Source organism: Dreissena polymorpha, chromosome 1, assembly GCF_020536995.1.
Source record: "Dreissena polymorpha isolate Duluth1 chromosome 1, UMN_Dpol_1.0, whole genome shotgun sequence".
NCBI classification, from domain to species: Eukaryota; Metazoa; Mollusca; class Bivalvia; order Myida; family Dreissenidae; genus Dreissena; species Dreissena polymorpha.
The window spans coordinates 171492248-171516050 of record NC_068355.1 but is presented as its reverse complement, the minus strand read 5'-3'; the positions used below and the strand labels follow the sequence as shown (position 1 = coordinate 171516050).

Sequence of the window (23803 nt, the reverse complement as noted above, 5' to 3'; positions counted from 1 at the left end):
AGACTGGGACAATTATAAACTGTTACGAAATAAAAAAACGGCATTAATTCGCAAAAGCAAGAAAGAATATTACAACAATGCTGTTAAAAATGGTACTAGAACGACAAATATTTTGAAAAATTTAAAAATGATATCTAATAATGACAATGATCAAAACTGCGGAGTAAATTTGCCAAATAAAATTTTAGTGAACGGTGTGTATGTTGAGGACAAAAGTAGGATCCTAATTGCCTTAAATGAGCATGTTACAAACATATCAAATATTGTTGAAAAGCTTAAATTTCACGAAGAAAACTTTGCTTATTTGAATTTATATCGCGACAAATCTTTAAAACAGCATGAAATTTCTATAAATTACATTACCCCTCTCGAAGTAAGTATAATAATTGGCAATTTAAATGTTAACAAGTCTACGGGACTCGACGGGATCAGTGCAAACATTATAAAATACTGTGGAGAGCATATTGTTTTACCAATTACCTCGATAATTAATAATTGTATTCGTACAGGAATTTTCCCCGATTTGTTAAAACAAGCGTATGTTCTATCAATATATAAAGACTCAGACAGAGAGGACTGTAATAACTATCGTCCGATTTCAATTTTGCCAACTATATCCAAAATATTCGAAAGACATCTTTCAAATGAATTGAAAAAATTCTTTTGAATAACAAATGTGTTGAATAAACATCAGTCCGGCTATAGAGAAATCATTCTTGCCAAACAGCACTGATTCGACTTATTGATGAGTGGCTCAAAGGTGTAGATAACGGTAATTGTATTGGTTCTGTTTTTATTGACATGAAAAAATCTTTTGATTTAGTAGATCATGAAATTCTGTTATACAAACTAAAACTTCATCACTTTTCGGATGGTACCTTGTCCCTTTTTCATTCTTATCTTAGTCAAAGACAATAATGCGTTAAACTAGGAACTAGTTTTTCTACCACTCTTACTATTAAGAGTGGTGTCCCTCAAGGTTCTATTTTGGGCCCTCTCTTGTTTCTAATTTATATAAATGATATTGGGTTATTACTAAACCAATCAGACATAGACTTGTATGCTGATGACTCGACACTACATGCTACAGGGGCCAATCCTTCAGAAATTCAAACTAACTTACAAAATGATATTTATTCCATACAAAAACGGTGCACCCTCAATAACATGATGATAAACCCTAGTAAATCACAATGCATGCTTATTGGATCAAAACAAAAAATTAAGAATATCAACCTTGATCTAAAAATAGATAATAATGCTATTGAAAATGTCACTAGCCATAACATTTTAGGACTTTATATTGAAAAACATCCGCAATGGAATGTACACATTGACAAAACATGCTCTAAAATCAGCAGTAAAATAACTCTACTAAAATAGATATCAAATTATCTCACTTTTGATATGAAGAAATTATTTCATAATTCATATATTCTAACATGTTTCGATTACTGCTGTACGATCTGGGGCAACGCTAATAAAACCAATTTAAAAGAAATGAATATTTTACAAAAACGCGCAGCGAAAGTCATTCTACAAAGCCAAATTGAACACCATCCAAAGAATTGTTTTTACAGCTTAATTGGCTCTCGTTTAATAATAGATGTAAATACCACACGGCAATCTTGATATATAAATGTGTCAACAATCAGACTCCATAATATTTTAATAATATTATAACTTTTTCTCAAAATCAAAAATATAACTTAAGATCTGCCACCCATAGCGATATTGTTAATACCAAAGCAAGTACAGGTTATAAGAAACGAGCTTTTTCATACCGTAGCATGGATATTTGGAACAGTATACCGATTGGAATAAGAATGGCATGCTCTATCTCTGCTTTTAAAAGGCAATATAAAGCACATTTATTTTCTAATCAATAATATGTCATATGTTGTGGTTTTTTGTTGTTGTTTTTTTTTCTAATCAATGATATTTCATGTGTGTCTGTCTAAAAGGCAAAATGTGTGAAATGTATTGGTGTAAGAAAATATTTTTTTAAATGTTTTACTTGTTATAGACCTATTTGTGTATGTTAGTTTAAGAAGGCCACATCGTAAAAAAGTGTTGATGCATCTGCAGAATATGTATAATGCGTCATTGTCTTTTTGTGTACCCTTCTGTTAATAAAGCTTTTATTATTATTATTATTATTATTATTGTTATTATTATTATTATTATTATTATTATTATTATTATTATTATTATTATTATTATTATTATTATTATAATCAATAATATTTCATGTGTCTATCTATGTGGGTTATGTATGGGTGTAAGAAAATATTGTTTGAATATTTATACTTATAGACCTATTTGTGTATGTAAGTTTAAGAAGGCCACATTGTAAAAAAAGTATTGAATCATTTGCATAATATGTATAATGTGTCATTGTCTTTATGTGTAACCTTCTGTAAATAAAGCTTTTATTATTATTATTATTATTAGTTAAATATAACCCTCCTTTAAGTCCTAAGCAAAATTATTCCTAGTAGTAATACGAGTACGTGTATTTGTTCTTAAATTGTATGGCTGTCTCGTAAATGATTTTTCAATTATGACGCTATTTGTTTAGATATTTGACATTTAATTTTGAAATAGAGTACAAAATTAGACTGGTAAAGAATAGTTTTAGCTTAAGTATATGATGAAATGTTTTTAATTAAGACATTTAAACAACATACTGTTACAATCTCAGATATTTTAATGCACTTTAAAACAATACCTCGTAACTGGTTGCACTTTTGAAGACATCCGTACATTTTATTGTATTTTCCAAAAATATTCAATTCTGTCAAAAATCTATTTCTTATCAAGTAACGACAATTTATTTACAAATGTTGAACACCAATCAACTTTAAAAACCTGACATTTATTTTTAAAGAAGTTCATATAACGAACACATTTTTTGGAAAAGACATGCTTATTCTGTCAACTTATGATATCAAGACGATATTTATGTAAAATTTTAAATGCAAATAACCATTCATGTCATATATTTTCTTTTCTGGTCATTCACTTCTGTCTAAAAATGCATAATTACATGGCAATTCATATTACTATTTTATTGTATGTTGCATTAAAACCCGAAGACATCAAGTGTCGCACATAAGCCGGATTCAATCAAACGTGTCGATTGTGTCTACGCTAGTAACCCCCACCCCATGATCCCAAGTTAAAGGGGCCTTTTCACGTTTTACTAAATTGAAAATAATTTTTTTTTTATTTCAGATTCGCAAATTTTCCTTTCAGTTATGATATTTGTGAGGAAACAGTATTACTGAATATTTACTATTCTCTAAAATATCCATTATATTAATCGTTTGACGATTTAAAAACTTGAAAATTATAAAGCGTTGCAACGCGAAACGATCGAATAATTTGGAGAGTTCTGTTGTTAAAGTATAAAATTCATCACTTATATTATGGCCGAGTGGTATTAGAGATATACTTTAACTCCAGGGGTCAGTGGTTCGAGCCCAGTTTAGGGTTACTTTTTTCTTTCTTTAATTGTATTCTTGATTTTTTACTTGAGCGTTTACGATCAAATGTTTACATTTATAAATATAAAGCATTAAATTACAAACTTCAATACATGCCAAAATCTCTGAAAAGGCCCCTTTAATTGTATGCGAGTAAAACACAACAATGTCCCCGACTATCAAAACGTTTTAACAGCAAAGGTACAGGTGCTTGGATGTATTACTGTGTTTATTGACACGTTATTGATTCCCGTCATTAGCGTGGAAAGTTGGTTTTTAGATGGCGGCAGCATAAATTAAGAGTCGGTCGCGGCTACAGACGCACTGTGTACGATTTAGGCCATGGGAATTTTTTTAAGAATAAGAATTAACCATTACTTAAAACATTAACCGATTAATTTATCGTTTCTTTATGTTAACCAGTTTACCTGCTGCATCCCTAATGATTATCATTTGAATTTCAATTCACACGACGCGGTACGGAACCTGCCTGTAGTTCACATGAAGCGGTACGGCACCTGCCTGTAATTCACACGACGCGGTACGGCACCTGCCTGTAGTTCACACGACGCGGTACGGCACCGGCCTTTAGTTCACACGACGCGGTACGGCACCTGCCTGTAGTTCACACGACGCGGTACGGCACCTGCCTGTAGTTCACACGACGCGGTACGGCACCTGCCTGTAGTTCACACGACGCGGTACGGCACCTGCCTGTAGTTCACACGACGCGGTATAGCACCTGCCTGTAGTTCACACGCTTAATTTGTCAAAGTTGTTGCATAAATCAGGGACACAATACAATCAGGTGCCTTGTAAGCCGGTAATTCCGTTAAGCCGCCTGTAATGTATGTGGCATTACGACTTCATTGGCCATAAGTAATGGGTTAAATGAGTATTTAACGTCTTTAATCCACAGGGCTTGCCATATCGAAATCATTTAATCAAAATCCTTTCACCAAACTTTCAAAGTGATAAAACGCTTAAGTAAACTTTAGTAATTTGCTTTTATGGATATCAAATGTTTCTCAAGTGATTTTGATAAGCGATCATTTATTTTATATTGTTTCATATATTGACATTTACTGCGTTGGGTAAACGTTAGCTCAGCGAGTATACATTAAGGTTTCGGGCCATGTTTGTATTTCACTGGTGTTACCCACCCAGCACACATATTTCGTGGAGTTAAACTCTTTTAATTGTATGGAGGTTGAACCTAACGTCATCGTGAACCTGTTGACGCATCTTCCCTATTTGTCGACACAATGTGAATAACATTTATGAAAATGTGAATAACATGTATGAATATATTTCACGCGACCAAAAGTATTTGTGCAATACAGTTACAAGCGATAGCGTGTGAAAATGAAGTACAAGACAGGAAGCAGTGTTTGCACGGATAGCGGTGATGATAATAGGCGCGAGTGGAATTTCGCCACTCTGCACGATTTGCACGTGCGCGCCAACTCTGTTCTCAGACAGGCCATGCTCAATGAGCGCTACAAACGTTGGCGGAAGGTCAGTGGATTTTTTCAAGTTGGCCAGATCTATATCATTTATTAAATGTTTGATTAAGATTTGTACCTTACCATGACAGCTTCGATCTCTATGAGACGATCTGTGAAAACTTAAGTTAAGTGTCTCCCAGATTAGTCCGTGCAGTCCGCCAAGGGTATTCATGGACGACACTTACCACTGTTATGGAATTGTTTGTGAATGGAGGTCTCCAATGCATTAAGCATATGCGGACTGCACAGGCTGGGGTGACACGTTTCGCACATGCATTAACCCAAGTTTTGCCAAAACGCGGCTCATATCTACTCTGAACACATTAATTATTAAGCTAAATGTTTTAATATATGCATGGGAGACTTACACATAACATTTAAGAGGTTTACTTAGCAAATAACATTTGAAAGGTTTACTTAGCAAATAACATTTGAACGGTTGCCTTAGCAAATAACACTTGAAGGGTTTACTTAGCAAATTACACTTTAAAGGTTTACTTAGCAAACACCATTTGAAAGGTTAACTTAGCAAATCACACGTCAAAGCTTTATTTAGCTAATACCATTTGAAAGTACTATTGCACTCCGTAAAGTGAACAATTTTCAGAAGTCCTAGTGCATATGTAGATATATGCACAATATGTTTAATATAAAATATTTGCATACGCGTTTAATACAAGTAAGTCGCGCTCTCGAAAAACGGGGCTCAGTCAAGTACCTAAAGTGTCGTCCAAGACTAGACGGGGCTTAGTCAAGTACCTAACATGTCGTCCCAGACTAGACGGGGCTTAGTCAAGAACCGAAAGTGTCGTCCCAGACTAGACGGGGCTTAGTCAAGTTCCTAAAGTGTCTTCCCAGACTAGACGGGGCTTAGTCAAGTACCGAAAGTGTCATCCCAGACTAGAGGGGGCTTAGTCAAGTACCGAAAGTGTCGCCCCAGACTAAACGGGGCTTAGTCAAGTACCGAAAGTGTCGTCCCAGACTAGCCTGTGTGGATATGACAGATAAGTCTGGAGCGACACTTTACGCACATGCATTAAACCACGTTTTCACATAGCGCGACTCAAGTGTACGTAACAGATTCTTGGTGCGGGTTTCGATCTCTTGCTGACTCCCGAACAGCCCAGGACTTCGGCCAGGTGTCGTTACCTGCAGCAGGGAATGCTGTTAGACTTGTTTAAGAAACGTTCTTCAACTCAAATGCCCACATGTAAGAAGAAAGTTGACCCGCGCAATCACAAAAAGCAATTACTGACTTCAATTGAAGTTCGATATTTTGTAAGATGCTATTAAACTTTAAATTATGGTTTTATTTAGCCTATCGACAGTTGTTATTAACAATCTTTAGTGTTTATAACAATAGGTAAAAGTGAATGTTATTATGTATTGATTTTAACATCTATTGATTTCGTGCTGATTTAGATTATTAAAATCAGCTTTTGAAATGGCAATTACTATAAAGACATGTATATGGAATATTTAAACCGTTTAAATATTCCACATATATGTCTTTATAGTAATTCAACGTTCATTGAAGTTTAAGCGTTAAAATGCATAAAGACACGAACATTCTTAAGAAAAATGATTCACAAAACCATATAATTAAACGCAAGCACCAATATAAACTTTATAATGACGAGCGATTATTTGTGTGTTTTAATATCCTCAAACCAATTGCCATTGTATAGCGTATTGGATTGTTTCAACATTCAGTTGAAAATCTTACATTTAATGCTCGAATATTAAGTGCGTTAATATGCTAATCTGAGGTTGGTATTGCTAGGATTAAATCCACCAGTAACGCCATAATACACATGTGCATTTAAAATGGGATTATTGTTTATTGTGTATGTTAACGTACGAGAGTGTTGCGTCATGTAATAATAAATTTAGATCTGGCAAACTGCGCTTAATCCTTTCCCACTCAGAAGCAAATTGAAAATGGCTATGTGTAAATAGCATACATCCCGAACAGCCTGCGAATTACTCGCAGTCAGTTAAGGTGATATGCTGTTTGCTGCTCATCAGTATCTAAGGGTTGAAAACGAAGCCTTTGACACCTGAATTAAGTAGTGAAAGTATCTAATTAAATGTTTCTTTCTAAGGGAAAACAACTGTGCGAAAGGGCGTTTCTGAGTGGTAAAAGGTTAATGCATGCGTGTAAAGTGTCGCCCAAGAAAAGCTCGTGGAGTCCGAACATCCTAATCAGGTACAACACTTTCCACCTAAACTGGATTTTTGTTAAGAACAGACTTCCATTAAACGAATATTTCCATAAAAGCGGAAAGTGTAGTCCCTGATCCTATAAGGACTGCACAGGCTTATCTGGGATGACACTTAACGCAGTATCATGAAGCCCATTCTTAAAAGAACAAGGCTCGAATAAAACCGCTTAGGGACATAGCAAGACAATTAATTAAAGGGAAAAAACAACAACAAAAGAACCATCAATGCAAAATTGAATAAATACTTAATTTTAAGGTTAAAGAATAAAAGAATGAATTTATAAAAAAGAAGACCGAATTGAGTACTAGACTTACTAGACTTAACGTGGTACTTGCATGACTTCAATTTAATTCATCGAACTTTATCACGAATATTAAGTCATAAATCTTAACCGTGTACTCGAAACTTTCAACTTCAAACTCAAGTAAGTTTATCAATTTCGCTTTCAGCACTTGAAACTGAAAGCGGTTTTCATAATCACATTATAGCCAACTCTCAGAGGTTTAAGGTATACTTCAAGTTCTTAAGATAACACTATTTATTACCACTGCTGACATTTATCATCAGAGCTTTCTTGTAATTCAGAACGGTAAGAAAATAAATTACACGTTTAAAAGCTAAATTGAACTTCTTTTACTGCTATAAAAATATGGTGCAGTTAATGTTTTGATAACCTTGCATATCTTAACAGAAATGATTAATATAACTTTTTATTATGTTTGTAGCGCCGTTAAATGTCGCATCGCCGTTATATGTCGCAGGCTACGAGATTTGTCGCAACGTTGACGATAAATGTCGCAAGGAACGATAAATGTCGCAAATCCTACTGCCGATATTTGTCGCAACATTAACGATAAATGTTGCACACCTTTGTAAGTCACATTAAAATGGAAAGTTGAAGTAAAAATGACTAAAACTTTCAGGTTAGATCTAGATTAACCGACGAGGTTTATATTGGCCGACTTCCACCAGAATGGTCAGTATTTTGTTAGTATTGTCCGAAATGGTCATATTGTAGACGTAAATTTGCACTTTTGCATCGATTATATCAATCGCGGTGTGGCAAAACGGGGCTTATTGCATGTGCGTAGCATGTCGTCACAGATTAGCTTGTGCAGTCCAAACAGGCTTATCGGGGACGACACTTTCACAAGTCTAGAATTTATGTTTGAGAGACTTCCATTAATAGAAAAATTCTTTAAAACTGGAAAGTCTCGTGCCTGATTAGCCTGCGCGGACTGCACTGGCTATTTCGGAAAGACACTTTACACACATGCATTCAGCCCCGTTTTTTATCGTGATGCTCATACCACTATTCTATTTCATACGACTACCTAAAAAAGTCAAGCGTATCTATTACAAAAACTTGTTTGCATTGTTATAAACATTAACCCTCTGAACTTAGTCCGCAGTAAGTGTAACGCTTCATTACGTTTTGTGCTATAAATCTCCAGTCACCAGTCGGGCAACAAACCTTACATTGCAGCACTCTTAATACACATTGGCTCTAACAGGCGGATGACAAACCGGACTGTCACATTAATGGCTATTGACTTGGGCGAATGTTGACATTTAAATCCGATACGGCATTTATTGGCACAATGATTTGCGAATTCAGGTGAATAAATCATTCCATCTCATACAATTATGATAACAACCTGGATGATAACAAAATCAACAGTTAATAATAACGAAGAAATCAATATGCAAAATTAAGTCAATATGAAAAACTCAGATATTTTTTTTACATTATTCTCAATATTTTGCACCAAATTCAAAGGTAAACAAACAGACTGGCACGTGAATGACCTGCTCCAAATACAACAATTATCTATATCCGGACATGATCATTAGACTGTTTTTAATTTACGAGCAGCGTTATTATATTTATTATATAGTCATTCTTTATTAATTTGTCCAAACAAAGACAGCAATGGACGTAGACATATGCATGCGACGTTATTATATGAATCGTGCTCTGAGAAAACTGGGCATAATGCATGTGCGTAAAGTGTCGTCCCAGATTAGCCTGTGCAGTCCGCACAGGCTAATCAGGAACGACACTTTCCGCTTTAATGACATTTTTCGTTTAAATGAAGTATTTCTTAGCAAAAATCCAATTTAGGCGGAAAGTGTCGTCCATTATTAGCCTGTGCGGACTGCACAGGCTAATCTGGGGCGACACTTTACGCACATGCAGTATGCCCAGTTTTTCTCAGAACGCGGCTCATATGCTATATGTCCCGATACCACAAGTGGTATGAATGTCCTACACGGTCCTGTATATTTGCTTCGCTTCATCGCGCTGTACTTCCGGTACTCCGTTTGCAGGTGGTGGATCTGTACAATGAACTGCTCTGGCTGATAGACCTTGCCCATTTCCCGGAGGACTACGAACCGCCCTCCAGCTACTCCATGCTGGTAAGCACTTCCGGTACTATACTGAGCTTTATAACTTAGTCATAATCTATTAACATTTATGTTCGATAACATATAGTTCATGCATCGATTGCATATATATATATATCATACGGTTTCGAAAAAAAGTGTAACTTTTCTATATACTTCGAATGCAATTTAGTTATTATTTTTCTTTTTTTATTTAACCATTGAACGTCTTCTACAAACTTTATACCTGTGGATTTGGATTGTGTGTGTCTAAATATAACCAAAGCAGTTGAGGTCGCCGTTTAATGTTGGCATTTATTTCATTCAGCTCTACGAGTTACACTACCATCTCGGTGTGGCTTATCAGCATCTAGGTAACCATGGTAACGCGGTGAAAGAATACAGCAAAACCATAGAAGTCGTTTCTATATCAAAGGTAGTGTACGCGTTTGAAAGAGTTAAAATAATCATGAAAGTTTATCGTAAGACAAAAAGACTATGTACCTGGCAACAGTAAAACATTTTAGCCAAACATATATTTTGCAAACATGAGTTACCTTTAGCCAAATATAGTACTTATTGCAGTGGGTATCTAAGAAATACTCGTCGTTGAATAAATATTTAACAAAACTAAAATATGTCAATAACAGAGATGACAAAAAAAGATAATTTAAAATGCATTTATAGAATAGCCTGAGTTTATTTTACAACTTGTGACGTTTACTAAATTTTTTAGCTAAGATATCGTAATTATACTACCGAATAAACTACACAGAAAGAAGCCCCGACCTTTAAACATAGTAAAACATGTATCCTGTTTTAATTGTCAAAATATGCTAAGATCTAATTTTAATGTAAATAATTTCCATACTATCTGTATTTTAGCCGCATCATACGAAATTGGGTGTTATTGGGTGAAATTGTGTCATAAACGGCTAGCCCAGCTCCACAGATTAGCATTTTTTTCGTTCTGAGGAACCTGGGACAAAGAATTCGATAAAAGCGGGAAATATCGTCAATTAATGGCCTGGGTGGACTTTACGCTTATGCATTACGCCCAGTTTTGTCAAAGCGGGGCTCAATTTTAAGCATCTGAACTATAACTCGTTGTATATTGGCCGGCATGCAACGCTTAATGAAGACCTACTTCGTATCCGTTACGTTTCAGAACGGATGCCTGGCTGGCTGCCTCACCAACTCCTGCCTCATGACACCCATCTACACACGCCGGGCATTTGCGCACGCGAAACTAGGTCTGGCAACGTAGCAAAACATATTTTGACATATATTAGAAATTTTATATAGTAAACTATAATGACTTTATATTATATTTGTTTACATTTTTTTGATATTCAGCATTTGTACCGATTTTAATTTCTTAAACGAAAACATGCTCCTATATACACGTAAACAAAAACATGCTCCTATATACACGTAAACAAAATTAAGATGCACCATTAACTTAAAGCGCGTTAATGTTTTTATAATTTAAATACTGTAATAAATATGCATGTATAATGCAAATAAACATAAATGATATTTTATTCTGATATGGTTTTGATAAATTAAATAGATATAACGAATTCGTATCTTTGGGCTTACTTCGATTTTTGTTTGAACGCTCACCGTACGTGCCATGTTTGAACGCTCATTTCATGTGCCATGTTTGAACGCTCAATTCACTTGCCATGTTTGATTGATCCCTGCACGCGCCATGTTTCAACTCTCACTGGACGTGTCAGGTCTGAAACCTCGCTAGTCGTTTATTACTAGAGCTGCAACGATTCGATCCGATTCATCGAAAATCGATTCGAAATGCTTCGATTCGATAACGATACCAAACCTACCAAATTCGAATCGATTCTTTAATATATAAACATATATATACATAGATACGTAAAGCGCGCTGTATTCTGACTATTGATACAGGAAGGTGTAGGTTTTATCTTTACCTGTAATTACGACGCGCGCGATTGGTTGCTTATTACTTTAGTCATCCAATCAATAAGCCCGTTACGGTCTACTTTCGGAAAAGCGTCAAAATGGCTGAACAAGTTGTTGCCGACAAATTGAAATTATCAGATGCGACTAAGAAGCTAAAATCAAAAGTGTGGCAGTATTTTGGGTTTCGGGATGGTAGCCGTACCAATAAAGCAAAGTGTAAACTGTGCTTCACGGATGTGGCGTACGCTAAGTCCGGCTCAACCACTAATCTAATTTAATGCTATATGTCAAACGCAAACATAACGTTGATTTAGCAAGACAAAGAGGTCGCACAAGTGCAACTACTCAAGTCGCCAGCCAGAAAAGTAGTTCTATTACTGTTGGAGTTTTGTTAAGTTTATTAGAGAATGTGATTTGTCCTACAGGTAACAGGTGATGTTGTCATGGCACAGTGGTAGACATGCTTATAGCGGTTTGGGATAAAGGTGTAATAGTGATAGTACTACCATTCAACTGATTCCAGATACGTTCTTATGATTATTTATTTATTTTTTATATTATTGTGTAATCAACACAATCTTCTAGTCAGAACTTTTTATATTAAAATTGAGTCCTAATTTGCTATTCTTTTATATGTGTTTTATTGAAATCACATTTGAACAGAAATGTAAATTTTGAGGCATAAGAGTGAATATATGATAAACCTAGGTTTGAAGATGAATCGAATCGAAAAAATCGGTATCGGAGTGTCTGAAATCGAAATCGAATCGAATCGAGCTGTTGGTGAATCGTTGCAGCTCTATTTATTACAGGTTCCTACAAGCTATCTCTGAAGGACGCAGAGAAGGCGGTGGTTTTAGACAGTCAGTCACCAGTGAGTACTGTGCTTAGGTTTGATATTCCTGCTAGTATATTTATATCTATTGAAGCAATTTAGGGCGAGTTTTTTCATAAATTATAGATTTCCCGCATACATTTAGAATAAGGTCCACTTCATCACTTTTATAAATGTGAACAGTTTGCTTTGCCCAAAACGTGATTTGCGTGGAGATTACTATGATGAAGCTATACTCATCTCTTAAATCATACTTTCCTCTAATAGAAGAGTGTGGTTTAATTTTAGAACAAAAATTAGAAGCAGTTATATTCCTCATAGAAAATGTGTGAGGAATAAGACCTCTATGCTTTCAACTTTCAAAAATAAAATACAATTTTTCACAGAAGTGGACAAATGTATTTGTACAAATTAACGTCCTTCACAACTGGCATTCAACGATGACATTTAGAGTTACTCATTCAGATTTAACATTACTAGACCGTTACCAAACGAACGGACTGAATCGCGATATGATAGTCAACATTCTGATACGATATTTTTATCAAGACACAAGGGTGAATCGGGCCAAATGCATTTGCGTAAAGAGTCTTTTCAGATTAGCCTGTTCAGTCGGCATAGGCTAATCATGGGCGACGCTTTCCGCTTAAATCGAATTTTCGTTTAAAGGAAGTCGCGTCTTAACGAAAATTAAGTTCAGGCGGTATAATTAAGTGGTCCCTGACGCGCGGACTGCACAGGCTAATTATGACGTCACTTAACCCGCATGCAGTAAGCCCATTTTTCCTAGAGCGCCGCTCGGGTACATTTTACATTTCAGACGTGTACTGTATACGGGCCCTCGTAAGAAGTACATTTTACATTTCAGGACGTGTACTGTATACGGGCCCTCGTAAGAAGTACTTTTGACGATGAAATATTGGTAGGTTACACACTAGTATTGTATTTTTTATCAACTTTCAAAGTTGATTTAAAAGGTATAGACAAGGGTGTGTGTTCGAAACTGAAATAAATCCCAGTGTTTTTTAAAAATACATTCCAATGGCTTCAGTTATTATGTGTCGTGTTAGTGACTCTTGCACCAGTAGAAACTAACACTTAAGCGAACGAACGTCGTCCCCTTGACAAAACACAAATCCATTCCAGCACAAGTTCTGTTATGTTGATGAATCATATGCTTCTTTTAAACATGAAAACATGTGTACAGTTCTCAAAAGGAGTCAATAAATTATGTTCGCTCTGGACAAACGGGTTTAACGCATGTGTCGTCGAAGATAAGCATATGCAGCTAATAAGGGACGATACTTCCGAATTTATACTATTTTTTCGTTTAAACGCAGTCCCTTGTTTTTAGCGAAAATCAAGTTTAAGCGGATAGCAACGCCGCTGGTTAGCCCGTAATCTGGGACGACACTTGACGCACATGTCATCAACCTCGTTATCTGGGACGACACTTGACGCACATGTCATAAACCTCGTAATCTAGGACGACACTTGACGCACATGTCGTCAACCTCGTAATTTGGGACGACACTTGACGCATATGTCATTAACCTTGTAATCTGGGACGACACTTGACGCACATGTCATGAACCTCGTTATTTGGGACGACATTTGACGCACATGTCATCAATCGCGTATTCTGGGACGACCCTTGACGCACAGGTCATCAACCTCCTAATATGGGACGACACTTGACGCATATTTCATAAACCTCGTAATATGGTACGACACTTGACGCGCATCTCATAAATCTCATAATTTGGGACGACCCTTAACGCACATGTCATTAACCTCGTAATCTGGGACGGCACTTGACGCATATTTCATAAACCTCGTAATCTGCAACAACACTTGACGCACATGTATTAAACCTCGTAATCTTGGGACGACACTTGACGCACATATGTGACGACACTTGACGCACATTTGGGACGACACTTGACGCACTTCTGGGACGACACTTGACACACGTCTGGGACGACACTTGACGCACATTTGGGACGACACTTATCCCACAATTGGGACGACACTTGACGCACATGTCATAAACCTCATTTTTCCAGAGCGCATCTGAAAAAAGACACACATTTGGGACGACACTTGACGTACAGCTGGGACGACAATTGACGCACATCTTGGACGACACTTGACGCACATCTGGGACGACACTTGGCGCACATTTGGGACAACACTTGCCGCACATTTGGGACGACACTTGACGCATATTTGGGACGACACTTGGCGCACATTTGGGACGACACTTGACGCACATTTGGGACGACACTTGGCGCACATTTGGGACAACACTTGGCGCACATTTGGGACGACACTTGGCGCACATTTGGGACGACATTTGACGCGCATCTGGGACGACACTTGGCGCACATTTGGGACCACACTTGACGCACGTCTGGGACGACAATTGACACACATCTGGGACGACACTTGACGCACATTTGGGAAGACACTTGACACACAGCTGGGACGACACTTGACTCACATGTCATAAACCTCGTTTCCCAGAGCGCGTCTGAAATAAGTTTCCTTAACCAGTAAATGCTGGAGAATCGTATTTTAGCCCTTCACCGCTTAGATACGTATTTTACGCAATTTGTAGTACCTTAGAAAGTTATATTTAATTAAATACCTTTCTAACTAAATTCATGTTTCACAGGCTTCATTTCCCAACCTACTGATGAGCAGCAAGCAGTATAAAACCTGAACAGACTGCGAGTTACTTGCAGGCTGTTCTGGTTTTATGCCGGTTGCAAAAGCCATTTTTACATGGCTTCTTATGAGGGAAAGGGATAACCTTAAATTCGCATTGCTTTTGCATGGAATGTTGTCGGGAGGTCTCCTAAATGTTAAATATTTTTAGTCTTGAGGTGTCTGGATTGTATTATAAAGGCATTTTTTCGCTTGCCTTAAATAAAAGGCTAGCGAGTGGGTAAAATAATGTTTGTCGGGAAATTGTTTGCGGAGTGTAATAATTCCTATATGCTAGCTTATTTGGCAGATACAGAACCAACGTTGTGTTGATAAGATAACCAATATAAAAAAACAAGCTCAATCATGCACGTAGCATCAGGCCCATAGCCAGAGTTTTGAAAAAGGGGGGGGGGGGGGTGAGAATTTTCCCATCAACGATTGTTTTTGAGTAACGAAGTGGCAAAGTGGTAGGTGGGGGAGGGGGTAATCGTTTTTTTTTAGGTCCTCCCCCTAGACAATTTTGAAATTGAAAAGTAAAATCCTGCATTCTGGTTGCTTTTTATCTGTATTCAGATGCTGAAGTTATTGAACATTTGTATATGAAAATTCACTTTCATTGACTATACTCAGTGACCGATCGACATGAATATGATATAACATACATGTATTTCCGGCTTAACTGGATCTTCTCTAATCTACATCAATACTAAACAGAAATCAAAATGTTATAACTGGTTACTTGTATTGTTTTAAACTATTTTTTAACAAATTAGTTATCTTTTAATAAATGATTTTCAAAATATAACAATTAATGCTTCATAAAGACTATAACTACAAACTACTGGTCGTGTCGTCTCAAAGTCCTTATAAATTTAAACCAGGACGTAAGAAAACAGACGGACTTATTTGCCCATATGTTCAAGATCCGTCACAGTTGTTTAAGAGTATGGCATACTTCCAAGTGTCAAGTTTGACATGATCAAAACATTGTGGGCAGTTCTGTATGTGCAGCAGAACAGATGCCATTAGGTGTTGGTAAACTACAAAAAAGCTACATTGCTTTGAAGAAATGATTTGTTTTCGTGACATACAACAACAACAAATTATCCTGTCTTGAGCATAGCTGTCTAAAATCCCTTTAGGTGATCCGTAAATGGTTATTCGGGGATATAACAAAAAGACAACGCAGTCTGTCGAAAATGCTGTGTACAATGTGTAATTGTTATAAATCGTGATATAATGCAAAATTATTAGGCCTAACCAGTGACTCATTAGTCTTCGGCAATAGTCGACGGGTGTCTTTTGATGTCCGTCATTTTCGGAAGCTGGCATAACAAATCCGTTAATAATAATCTAAAATTAACTCTCTGTCCTGTCGGTAGCATGTTGAATTCAACATTATTGACACGCTTAAATACGAAGACTCACTGGATTCCGGGAAAAGATAAAAAATTTGCGTAGAATAAAGTTGGGTACACATATTTTTTTACTCGTCAAAAAAATTGGGTCCGCACCCAACGCACTCCCACCCCCCCCCCCCCCCCCCCCCTGGCTACGGGTATCCATATAGTTAAATAATCTTCACATTTCAAATGAACATATAATCGATCATGTTAGAATCGCGGTAATGTTCACGAGATCGTTCTGTATCAGGAAACAAGGAAAAAATGTTCGCGTTCTGTAAATTTTCTAACTAAACTCGCGGTTGCGCATTTAAAATTTTATTAATTTTTCACAATAAACAACAACAAATTAACATTATTTCGAAAACATGTCATCGCTTGCCCCCGTGACTTTTGTACTGGAGGTTACAGTATACTAAATAATCGTTTATGTGGGGCTGTACTCTCTAAAAAAATATAATAGTTGATTCGATGGCATGTTTTACAATTGAAACTATTGGTCTGGTTTTATCTTTTGGAGATACTAAATCCATGAAATATGATAAACTTAGAGACTATAGTAAAACATCGCACAGAAAAAGGTTACATTCCACTAAAAAACGGCCGGAAAAATGTTGCCAAATCAGTCGATTTTGATTTGTGTCAAGTTCTTTCTTGGTTTGTACATTACAAATCGTTTTATTGCATAAATAAATTCCGCTTATAATGGCATTTAAGAAAAGGTATGCTCATAGGGTATCTATGTTAAAAAAATTGCATTTATTTTCGCTTAAAGTTGTCGCTTTCACATTGAATTATACAGGGAAACTATTAAATATATTATGACTTTGACCCTTTTCTTATTACAGGGTCTACGTGACCTCGAGACGGCGTTACGTCTGGACTCGGACCACGTTTGTGCCGTCATGCTAAAGGCGTCCTTTACCAAACCACTCGTAAGTGACCACATCCCCCGTACACGTGAGACGTTAATGCGTAAACAAATGAGCTGCTTCTGGCTGGATAACTGGGCTATATGCTTGTGTGTATAGTGTCGTCCCCGATTACCCCGTGCAGTCCTCACTGGCTTATCAGGAACGACACTTTCCGCTTGTACTTTACTTTTCGATTAAAATGTGTATCTTCTTAGCGAAATCTAGTTAAAGCGGAAAGTGTCGTCGCTGATAAGCCTGTGCGGACTGCACAGGCTAATCTGGATTGACACTTTACTTACATGCATTATGCCAAGTTTTCTCAGAACGACACTCAAATATGTTTATATTGGGACTATTATAAATCTCTGATATTAGAACTTATTAATTAAAACATGACTTGTCATTAAACAAAAATTGTATATTTTTTCAAATGTAAAAACATGTTTTTGTTATCGCAGCTTCTTCAACACACTGTTGTTACGATGGGTTCTACATATTTATTTAGTTTTTAAATTCTTAAGCCTTAATGTTTGTCGTTTTGTAAGCAAACCACTTACAGTTCACACAAGTGGCATGTGAAACAGTGTATGCCGTGGTCGCCGTGGTGTACTGGATATGGTGTCCGCCTAGCGACATTCTCCCCCTACCTCTGGTTCAAGCAGGGCAGTTGTCAGTTGAGTCTCGTTCTGAGAAAACTGGGCATAATGCATGTGCGTAAAGTGTCGTCCCAGATTAGCCTGTGCAATCCGCACAGACTAATCAGGGACGACACTTTCCTCTTTTATGACATTTTTCGTCTAAATGAAGTCTCTTCTTAGCAAAAATCCAATTTAGGCGGAAAGTGTCGTCCCTGATTAGCCTGTGCGGACTGCAAAAGCTAATATGGGATGACACTTTACGCACATGTATTATGCCCAGTTTTCTCAGAACACGACTCAGTTATTGACAGAAGTATGTGCACTCAGTGCTGAAAACAATTTTTTTCCAGAAAAAGTGTGCTTTGGTAAACTGACCGCCGTGGTATCACTGAAATACTATAAACAACGGCAAACATTTGCAATTAATCAAACATTTCTAATTAATCAAACGCAGATTTCAGGAAATCGAACATTAACCCTTTACCACTTAGCACGCATTTGTAGTCCTTTAGAAAGTTATATTTAATTAAAATAATTTCTTACTAGATTCAAGTTGTTAAGGATTCATCCCCAAACCTTAGATACTGATGAGCAGCAAACAGCATAAAACCTGAACAGACTGTGGGTTAGTTGCAGGCTCTTCTGGTTTTATGCTGTTTGCAAAAGCCATTTTTACTTTGCTTTTATTGGGGAAAGGGTTAACATGTAGTTAGCTTGTCAGTAATCGGAACTCTTACACAGGTAACTGATATGGACGAGAAATACGGATTTTTCGGAAAGGTATTACGTGAGAAAAACGACAATTAATAACCACTACATGTGTTAACCTCGTGTTTTGAAAGTTTTGAATTTGCGAAAATCGTTCTTAATAACACAATTTTTAATCCTCGTAGGGACTTGTTCACGGACTGTCGTATTTTTGAAAATTGCCTTTGAACACAGTTGAAATTAACACCTTAACATTTTGAATGTGATTAAAAGATATAATAACAAGGAAACATGTGCCTGCCTTTTGGTTCGAATACCGGGCTTCAAAGATTTTGCTTGACCGTTACACTACGCAGGATTTTGAATTGTTGTTGTAGTTTTCACGCTATGTCTGTAATAGACCTTTTTGCTAAATTATCTATGAAGAGCGTTACAATTTCCGTATTATTGAACCGATTTGTATCGATCATAATCAATACAAGAATATGCATGTTTAATATGTTTAATAGTCATAAGTGTTGTTTTGATTCCTAGAAGATAATGTATTCATTCGCGTAGGTACCTGTGAACATTATTTTAATGATTGTCACTTTGCCAAACTGTGAACAAGTCTTGTTTAAAGCGTTTGCTAACATATCGAAGTAACAATGTTGACAATTCTTGTCAAAACCATCATACAAAACACATTATGGAATATCGTCTTCGAAGGTTAAATACAATCATTCGTTCTTTGACACTCATATGTATTCGAAAATATATATTAGACGACCTCTGAAAAGGTCAACCGTTTAAGTAAAGACTAACCTTACTGACTGAACCGGGGCAATGATAATCATAATCATAATAATTAACCTTCTGGATGCGAAAATGGGTCGTATGCGGCCAGCTAATGAGACATCGAAAACTTAATTGACTTTATAGCGGAGCATAGCTCCCGATCAGACTGCGCGGCTGCACAGGCTAGTCTCAATCAACGCTTATAAAGCACATGGTATACGACCCATTTTCGCATGACGCTGGTCAAGAGAACTACTAAATGTGCTGTAACTGACGTCACGTTGTAACAGTCAGAGTATGTCATCTATCCAGTTACTGCTAGTTTTGTATTGTAAATTTAACCCGTTTATGTCTAGCGTCTACAAAAAAGGCCTTGGCAAACAGCGTAGACCCAGATGAGACGCAGCATCATAAGGGTCTGCGCTGTTTGCTTAAAGGAATTTCTGTTAGAAATATTCTAAATATAGAAATAAATATACTAGACATCCCTAATTTTGAAAATAAATTGATCCAATTTAGAAGGATGGGATAGTCCACTCGGCAAAAATGGGTTAACTAAGCATATAATGAGCAGGAGATAACAGTGTGTCACTTATTTACATCTCCTTCATAGTTCGCCGACGAGAACAAAATGTCCGCGTACGAGAAACTCAGGGCGAAGGTATTTTAAAAAGAACTCATGTAGTAGATGTCTGCATTGTATATGTGTTCTGGTAGATTGGGAATAGCATTATACTCAAACTGCAATATCTTTTCTTGCAAAAAATGGAAAAGTTATCTTACAGTTATTGTTATATATGAGCCTCGCTCTGGGAAAACCGGGCTAAATGCGTGAACGTAAAGTGACGTCCCAAATTAGCCTGTGCGGGTTTAACAGGTTAATCAAAGAAGACACTGTCCGCTTGAACTAGATTCCCTCTAAGCAGAGACTTCTTTTAAACGGACAGTACCATAGAAGCGAAAGTGTCGTCCATAAATATGCTGTTCGGACTGTACATGATAAACTGGGACGGCACTTTTCGCATTTGAATTACGCCCGGTTTTCCAGCGCGAGGCTCATACATTCTCTTGTTGAATCTTGTGTTCTTGTCATGTTGAAAAAGTACACAATAATCCCTCTTACTCAAATGCCAATGTACATTACCCTGTAGTTATTTCTATCTCTATTTCCTTGCCTACCGATTATCAGTGACATGAGTGTACGCACCCTTTGTATCTCATTCTTCCCGCCTATTAACGCACCCTAGCCCGCCCCTTACTAACCAGAGTGTGGATCATCATGTTTTGGTGAGAGTTTGAAGACACAACATATCTTCATAAGGAAGTTCGGGTGATTGCTTAGTGTTTATTAGTTTCATATACTTCAATTACTCTTGGTTTTGCATGAATGTTGGTTTTAAACAGTTTATTTATAACGTTCCCGTTATATATGTGTTGGCATCTTACATATTAAAAAAAAACTTATGCAGTCTTATTTATTCACCATAAATTAAATATATACAAGACTACACATTAAAATCAATCCGCATCAAGTCCGTGTTATAAAACAAACTGTGCGCGGTGTGTCACGTGTCACGCGTTATGTTGTAGGCGGCGTGTTACGTGTCACGTTGTTTCATGTAGACATTGTGTCATGTGGTCTGTTTCTGTTGCTGTGTCACTCGTTACCCCGTATGTTGTAGGCGGTGCGATTGTGCCAGGAGGCGGAGACTTATCTTACCTGTAACAGCTTCACCCACTCATGTATTATCGAGTTCTACGACAAGTATGTATCAAGGTAGTATGTAAGGCTTTATATTCATTCTGATGATGATGATGATGATGATGGTTATGATGATGATGATGAAATTGATGATGAAATTGATGACGAAATTGATGATGATGATGTTGTTGATGATGATGATGATGATGATGATGATGATGATGATGATGATGATGACGACAACGACTATGATAATGATGATTAGGATGATGTTAATTATTACTATTATAACGACACCGACTACGACGACGATAATCATGATGTTATGATGATTATAATATTGACGACGACGATGATGATACTCCTGCTGCTGCTGCTGCTGCTGCTGCTGATATTAATAATGATACGGGTGATGGTAATAAAAAAATAAAAATAACGTTCTCCCCATGCGGGCCTCATTGCAGGTTCCTGTTTCCCCTGAGTGTGCCTCACACTATCACTCGTATAGACCTGCGACCCGAGAAACCCAGCCGCAAACAGCTTGGTACGAACGCATGAGGCCACCGTGACCGGCTTCACTTAACATCTTAAGTATTTGTAGTACCGTGACCGGCTTCACTTAACATCTTAAGTATTTGTATTACCGTGACCGGCTTCACTTAACATCTTAAGTATTTGTAGTACCGTGACCGGTTTCACTTAACATCTTAAGTATTTGTAGTACCGTGACCGACTTCACTTAACATCTTAAGTATTTGTATTACCGTAACCGGTTTCACTTAACATCTTATTTGAGTATTTGTTTTCCTGTGTAAAGTAAAGCATTTGTAAAGCATAATGCTAATAAGTTAGTAGTATTATGATTTTCATTATTCGTTCCCATTCCTACTAATAACGCACTGGTTTTTCAGCTTCTGTTTATTAGAAAGTTCCCAGAGGTTAGGGTACCGATATCACGTGGCTTAAGTTCTTTTATGAATAACTGAAGTTTTGTCCATTATGAAATGTTGTTATCTATATTGAAAGATTATTGTTGCGGCGCAAGGGTAAGGTTGTATATACATTTTAAGAAAGCAGTGTGCAATCCGCGAAGAATAATTCTCCGCAAGAAAACGGAGGGGATGAATTAGAATCCAAACCGGAGATCTTCCGGTGCGGGACTATAAGCAACATGGTGAACAACCGGATGTCGCTACAGCGGCGCACCGACTACGGAAACGCCATCCGGAAGCACATGGCTCGACCGAAAACAGCGAAGCAATTCTTTGGTGAGGGACATTCAACTTTTATAGAACTTGGGTTCCGAGAGTCTTCTAATCAAATTACTGCCTTCATTACAAATCAATTTAAGTGTTGTGTTCTTTTATATATGTGGCGTGCTCTGTGAAAAGGGGGTTTAATACATGTGCGCAAAGTGTCGTCCCAGATTAGCCTTGCAGTCCGCACAGCCTAATCAGGGACAATACTTTCTGCATAAACTTTATTTTTGCTAAGAAGAGACATTCTTAGAACGAAATATATAAAAGCGTTAAGTGTCGTCCCTGATTAGCCTGTGTGGACTGCACTGGCTAATTTGGTACGACACTTTATGCACATACATTTACCTCCTTTTTTACAGAGCACGGCCCATATGGGTAAAACAAAATCTGTTATATTTCATCCCATTATTTACTAAAACTAGTTGATAAAAACATAATTATCTTCAACCTTGCATGGCCATTAACATGGAATAAGCGAAAAACTAATTTCATACCAGATCAGTAATATTTTTACTTTGGACGTATAAGATTTAATATAAAGGGGAATTAACCACTTCGAGACGTTTTGCAGACAGAAAGGAGAGGGCCACTATCACGCTAAATTAAATTTTGAATGATCAAAATGTTCATTAAAACATATTGAGGATAAATACAGTTTAGACGTTTTGTTTTCACGTATTTTGTGTATACATGTATTTCAATAAATTGTTAACATTAGTCTTGACGTGTTGCCTTAACTGTGATATTTTGCTGTGTCTGTCCTATTCCTGACTTGCATCCCAGATGAGTTGGAGAAACAACGGCGGAAAGACATCCAGAGCCGTCGAGCCCAGTCCGCCATCGTGAGACCCGGGCAGCGCTTCGCCCGACCCCTAGCGGACAGCTCTGCACCTGACTCCCGTGAGGCCACTCGACCACCGACCGGAGGTCCCGTCCAGATGCGTGTGTTAAACTCCACCCCGTTTTTCTCTGATCCCTGCACTCGACCCTTCACAGCTCCCGCTCGGAACCGCCCGCCACTTGAATCTCCTGTCCGGCCAACTCCTGATAAACTCGCTCAAGGCGACTTTCGCGAAACGCTCGACTCTTCGGGTAAATACACTTACTTTTTTAATGTTTCTATGCTGATGACTCCCTGTTTAATGGATACATATTGGATGAACTTATATTGTGTTCGCAAATGTGACTTTTTGTTGTGCCCTACATCTCGTGTCGGAAATGGATGCGCATTTACGGAATTTCTATATTGACATGTACCCAATATTAGACCTTTCTCTTTATACAGACACTATATGAAAACA

The 23803-nt window shown here is 37.2% G+C and overlaps 2 protein-coding genes across 18 annotated transcripts in view; one reads left to right on the top strand and one right to left on the bottom strand.

Moving 5' to 3' along the window:
* LOC127861008 (hemoglobin-3-like) overlaps window positions 1-23803 on the bottom strand; it is a 370059-nt gene that overhangs the window by 211050 nt on the left and 135206 nt on the right. The gene's annotated exons all lie outside the window — the stretch shown is intronic.
* Window positions 4556-23803, top strand: part of LOC127860886 (uncharacterized) — a 201516-nt gene continuing 182268 nt past the window's right edge. For 2 of the 17 annotated variants that reach the window (XM_052399267.1, XM_052399244.1), the window contains exons 1-12: window positions 4557-5006; window positions 9554-9643; window positions 9939-10046; window positions 10779-10863; window positions 12367-12428; window positions 13258-13311; window positions 17353-17439; window positions 20155-20202; window positions 21224-21306; window positions 21708-21787; window positions 22314-22511; window positions 23286-23594. In XM_052399267.1, the coding sequence (XP_052255227.1) occupies window positions 4854-5006; window positions 9554-9643; window positions 9939-10046; window positions 10779-10863; window positions 12367-12428; window positions 13258-13311; window positions 17353-17439; window positions 20155-20202; window positions 21224-21306; window positions 21708-21787; window positions 22314-22511; window positions 23286-23594 (1357 nt within the window). In that variant the 5' untranslated portion in view covers window positions 4557-4853. Of the gene's footprint in view, window positions 5007-9553; window positions 9644-9938; window positions 10047-10778; window positions 10864-12366; window positions 12429-13257; window positions 13312-17352; window positions 17440-20154; window positions 20203-21223; window positions 21307-21707; window positions 21788-22313; window positions 22512-23285; window positions 23595-23803 lie in introns of all 17 variants that reach the window. The other 15 variants (XM_052399297.1, XM_052399202.1, XM_052399303.1 and 12 more) reach the window with 13 other exon arrangements.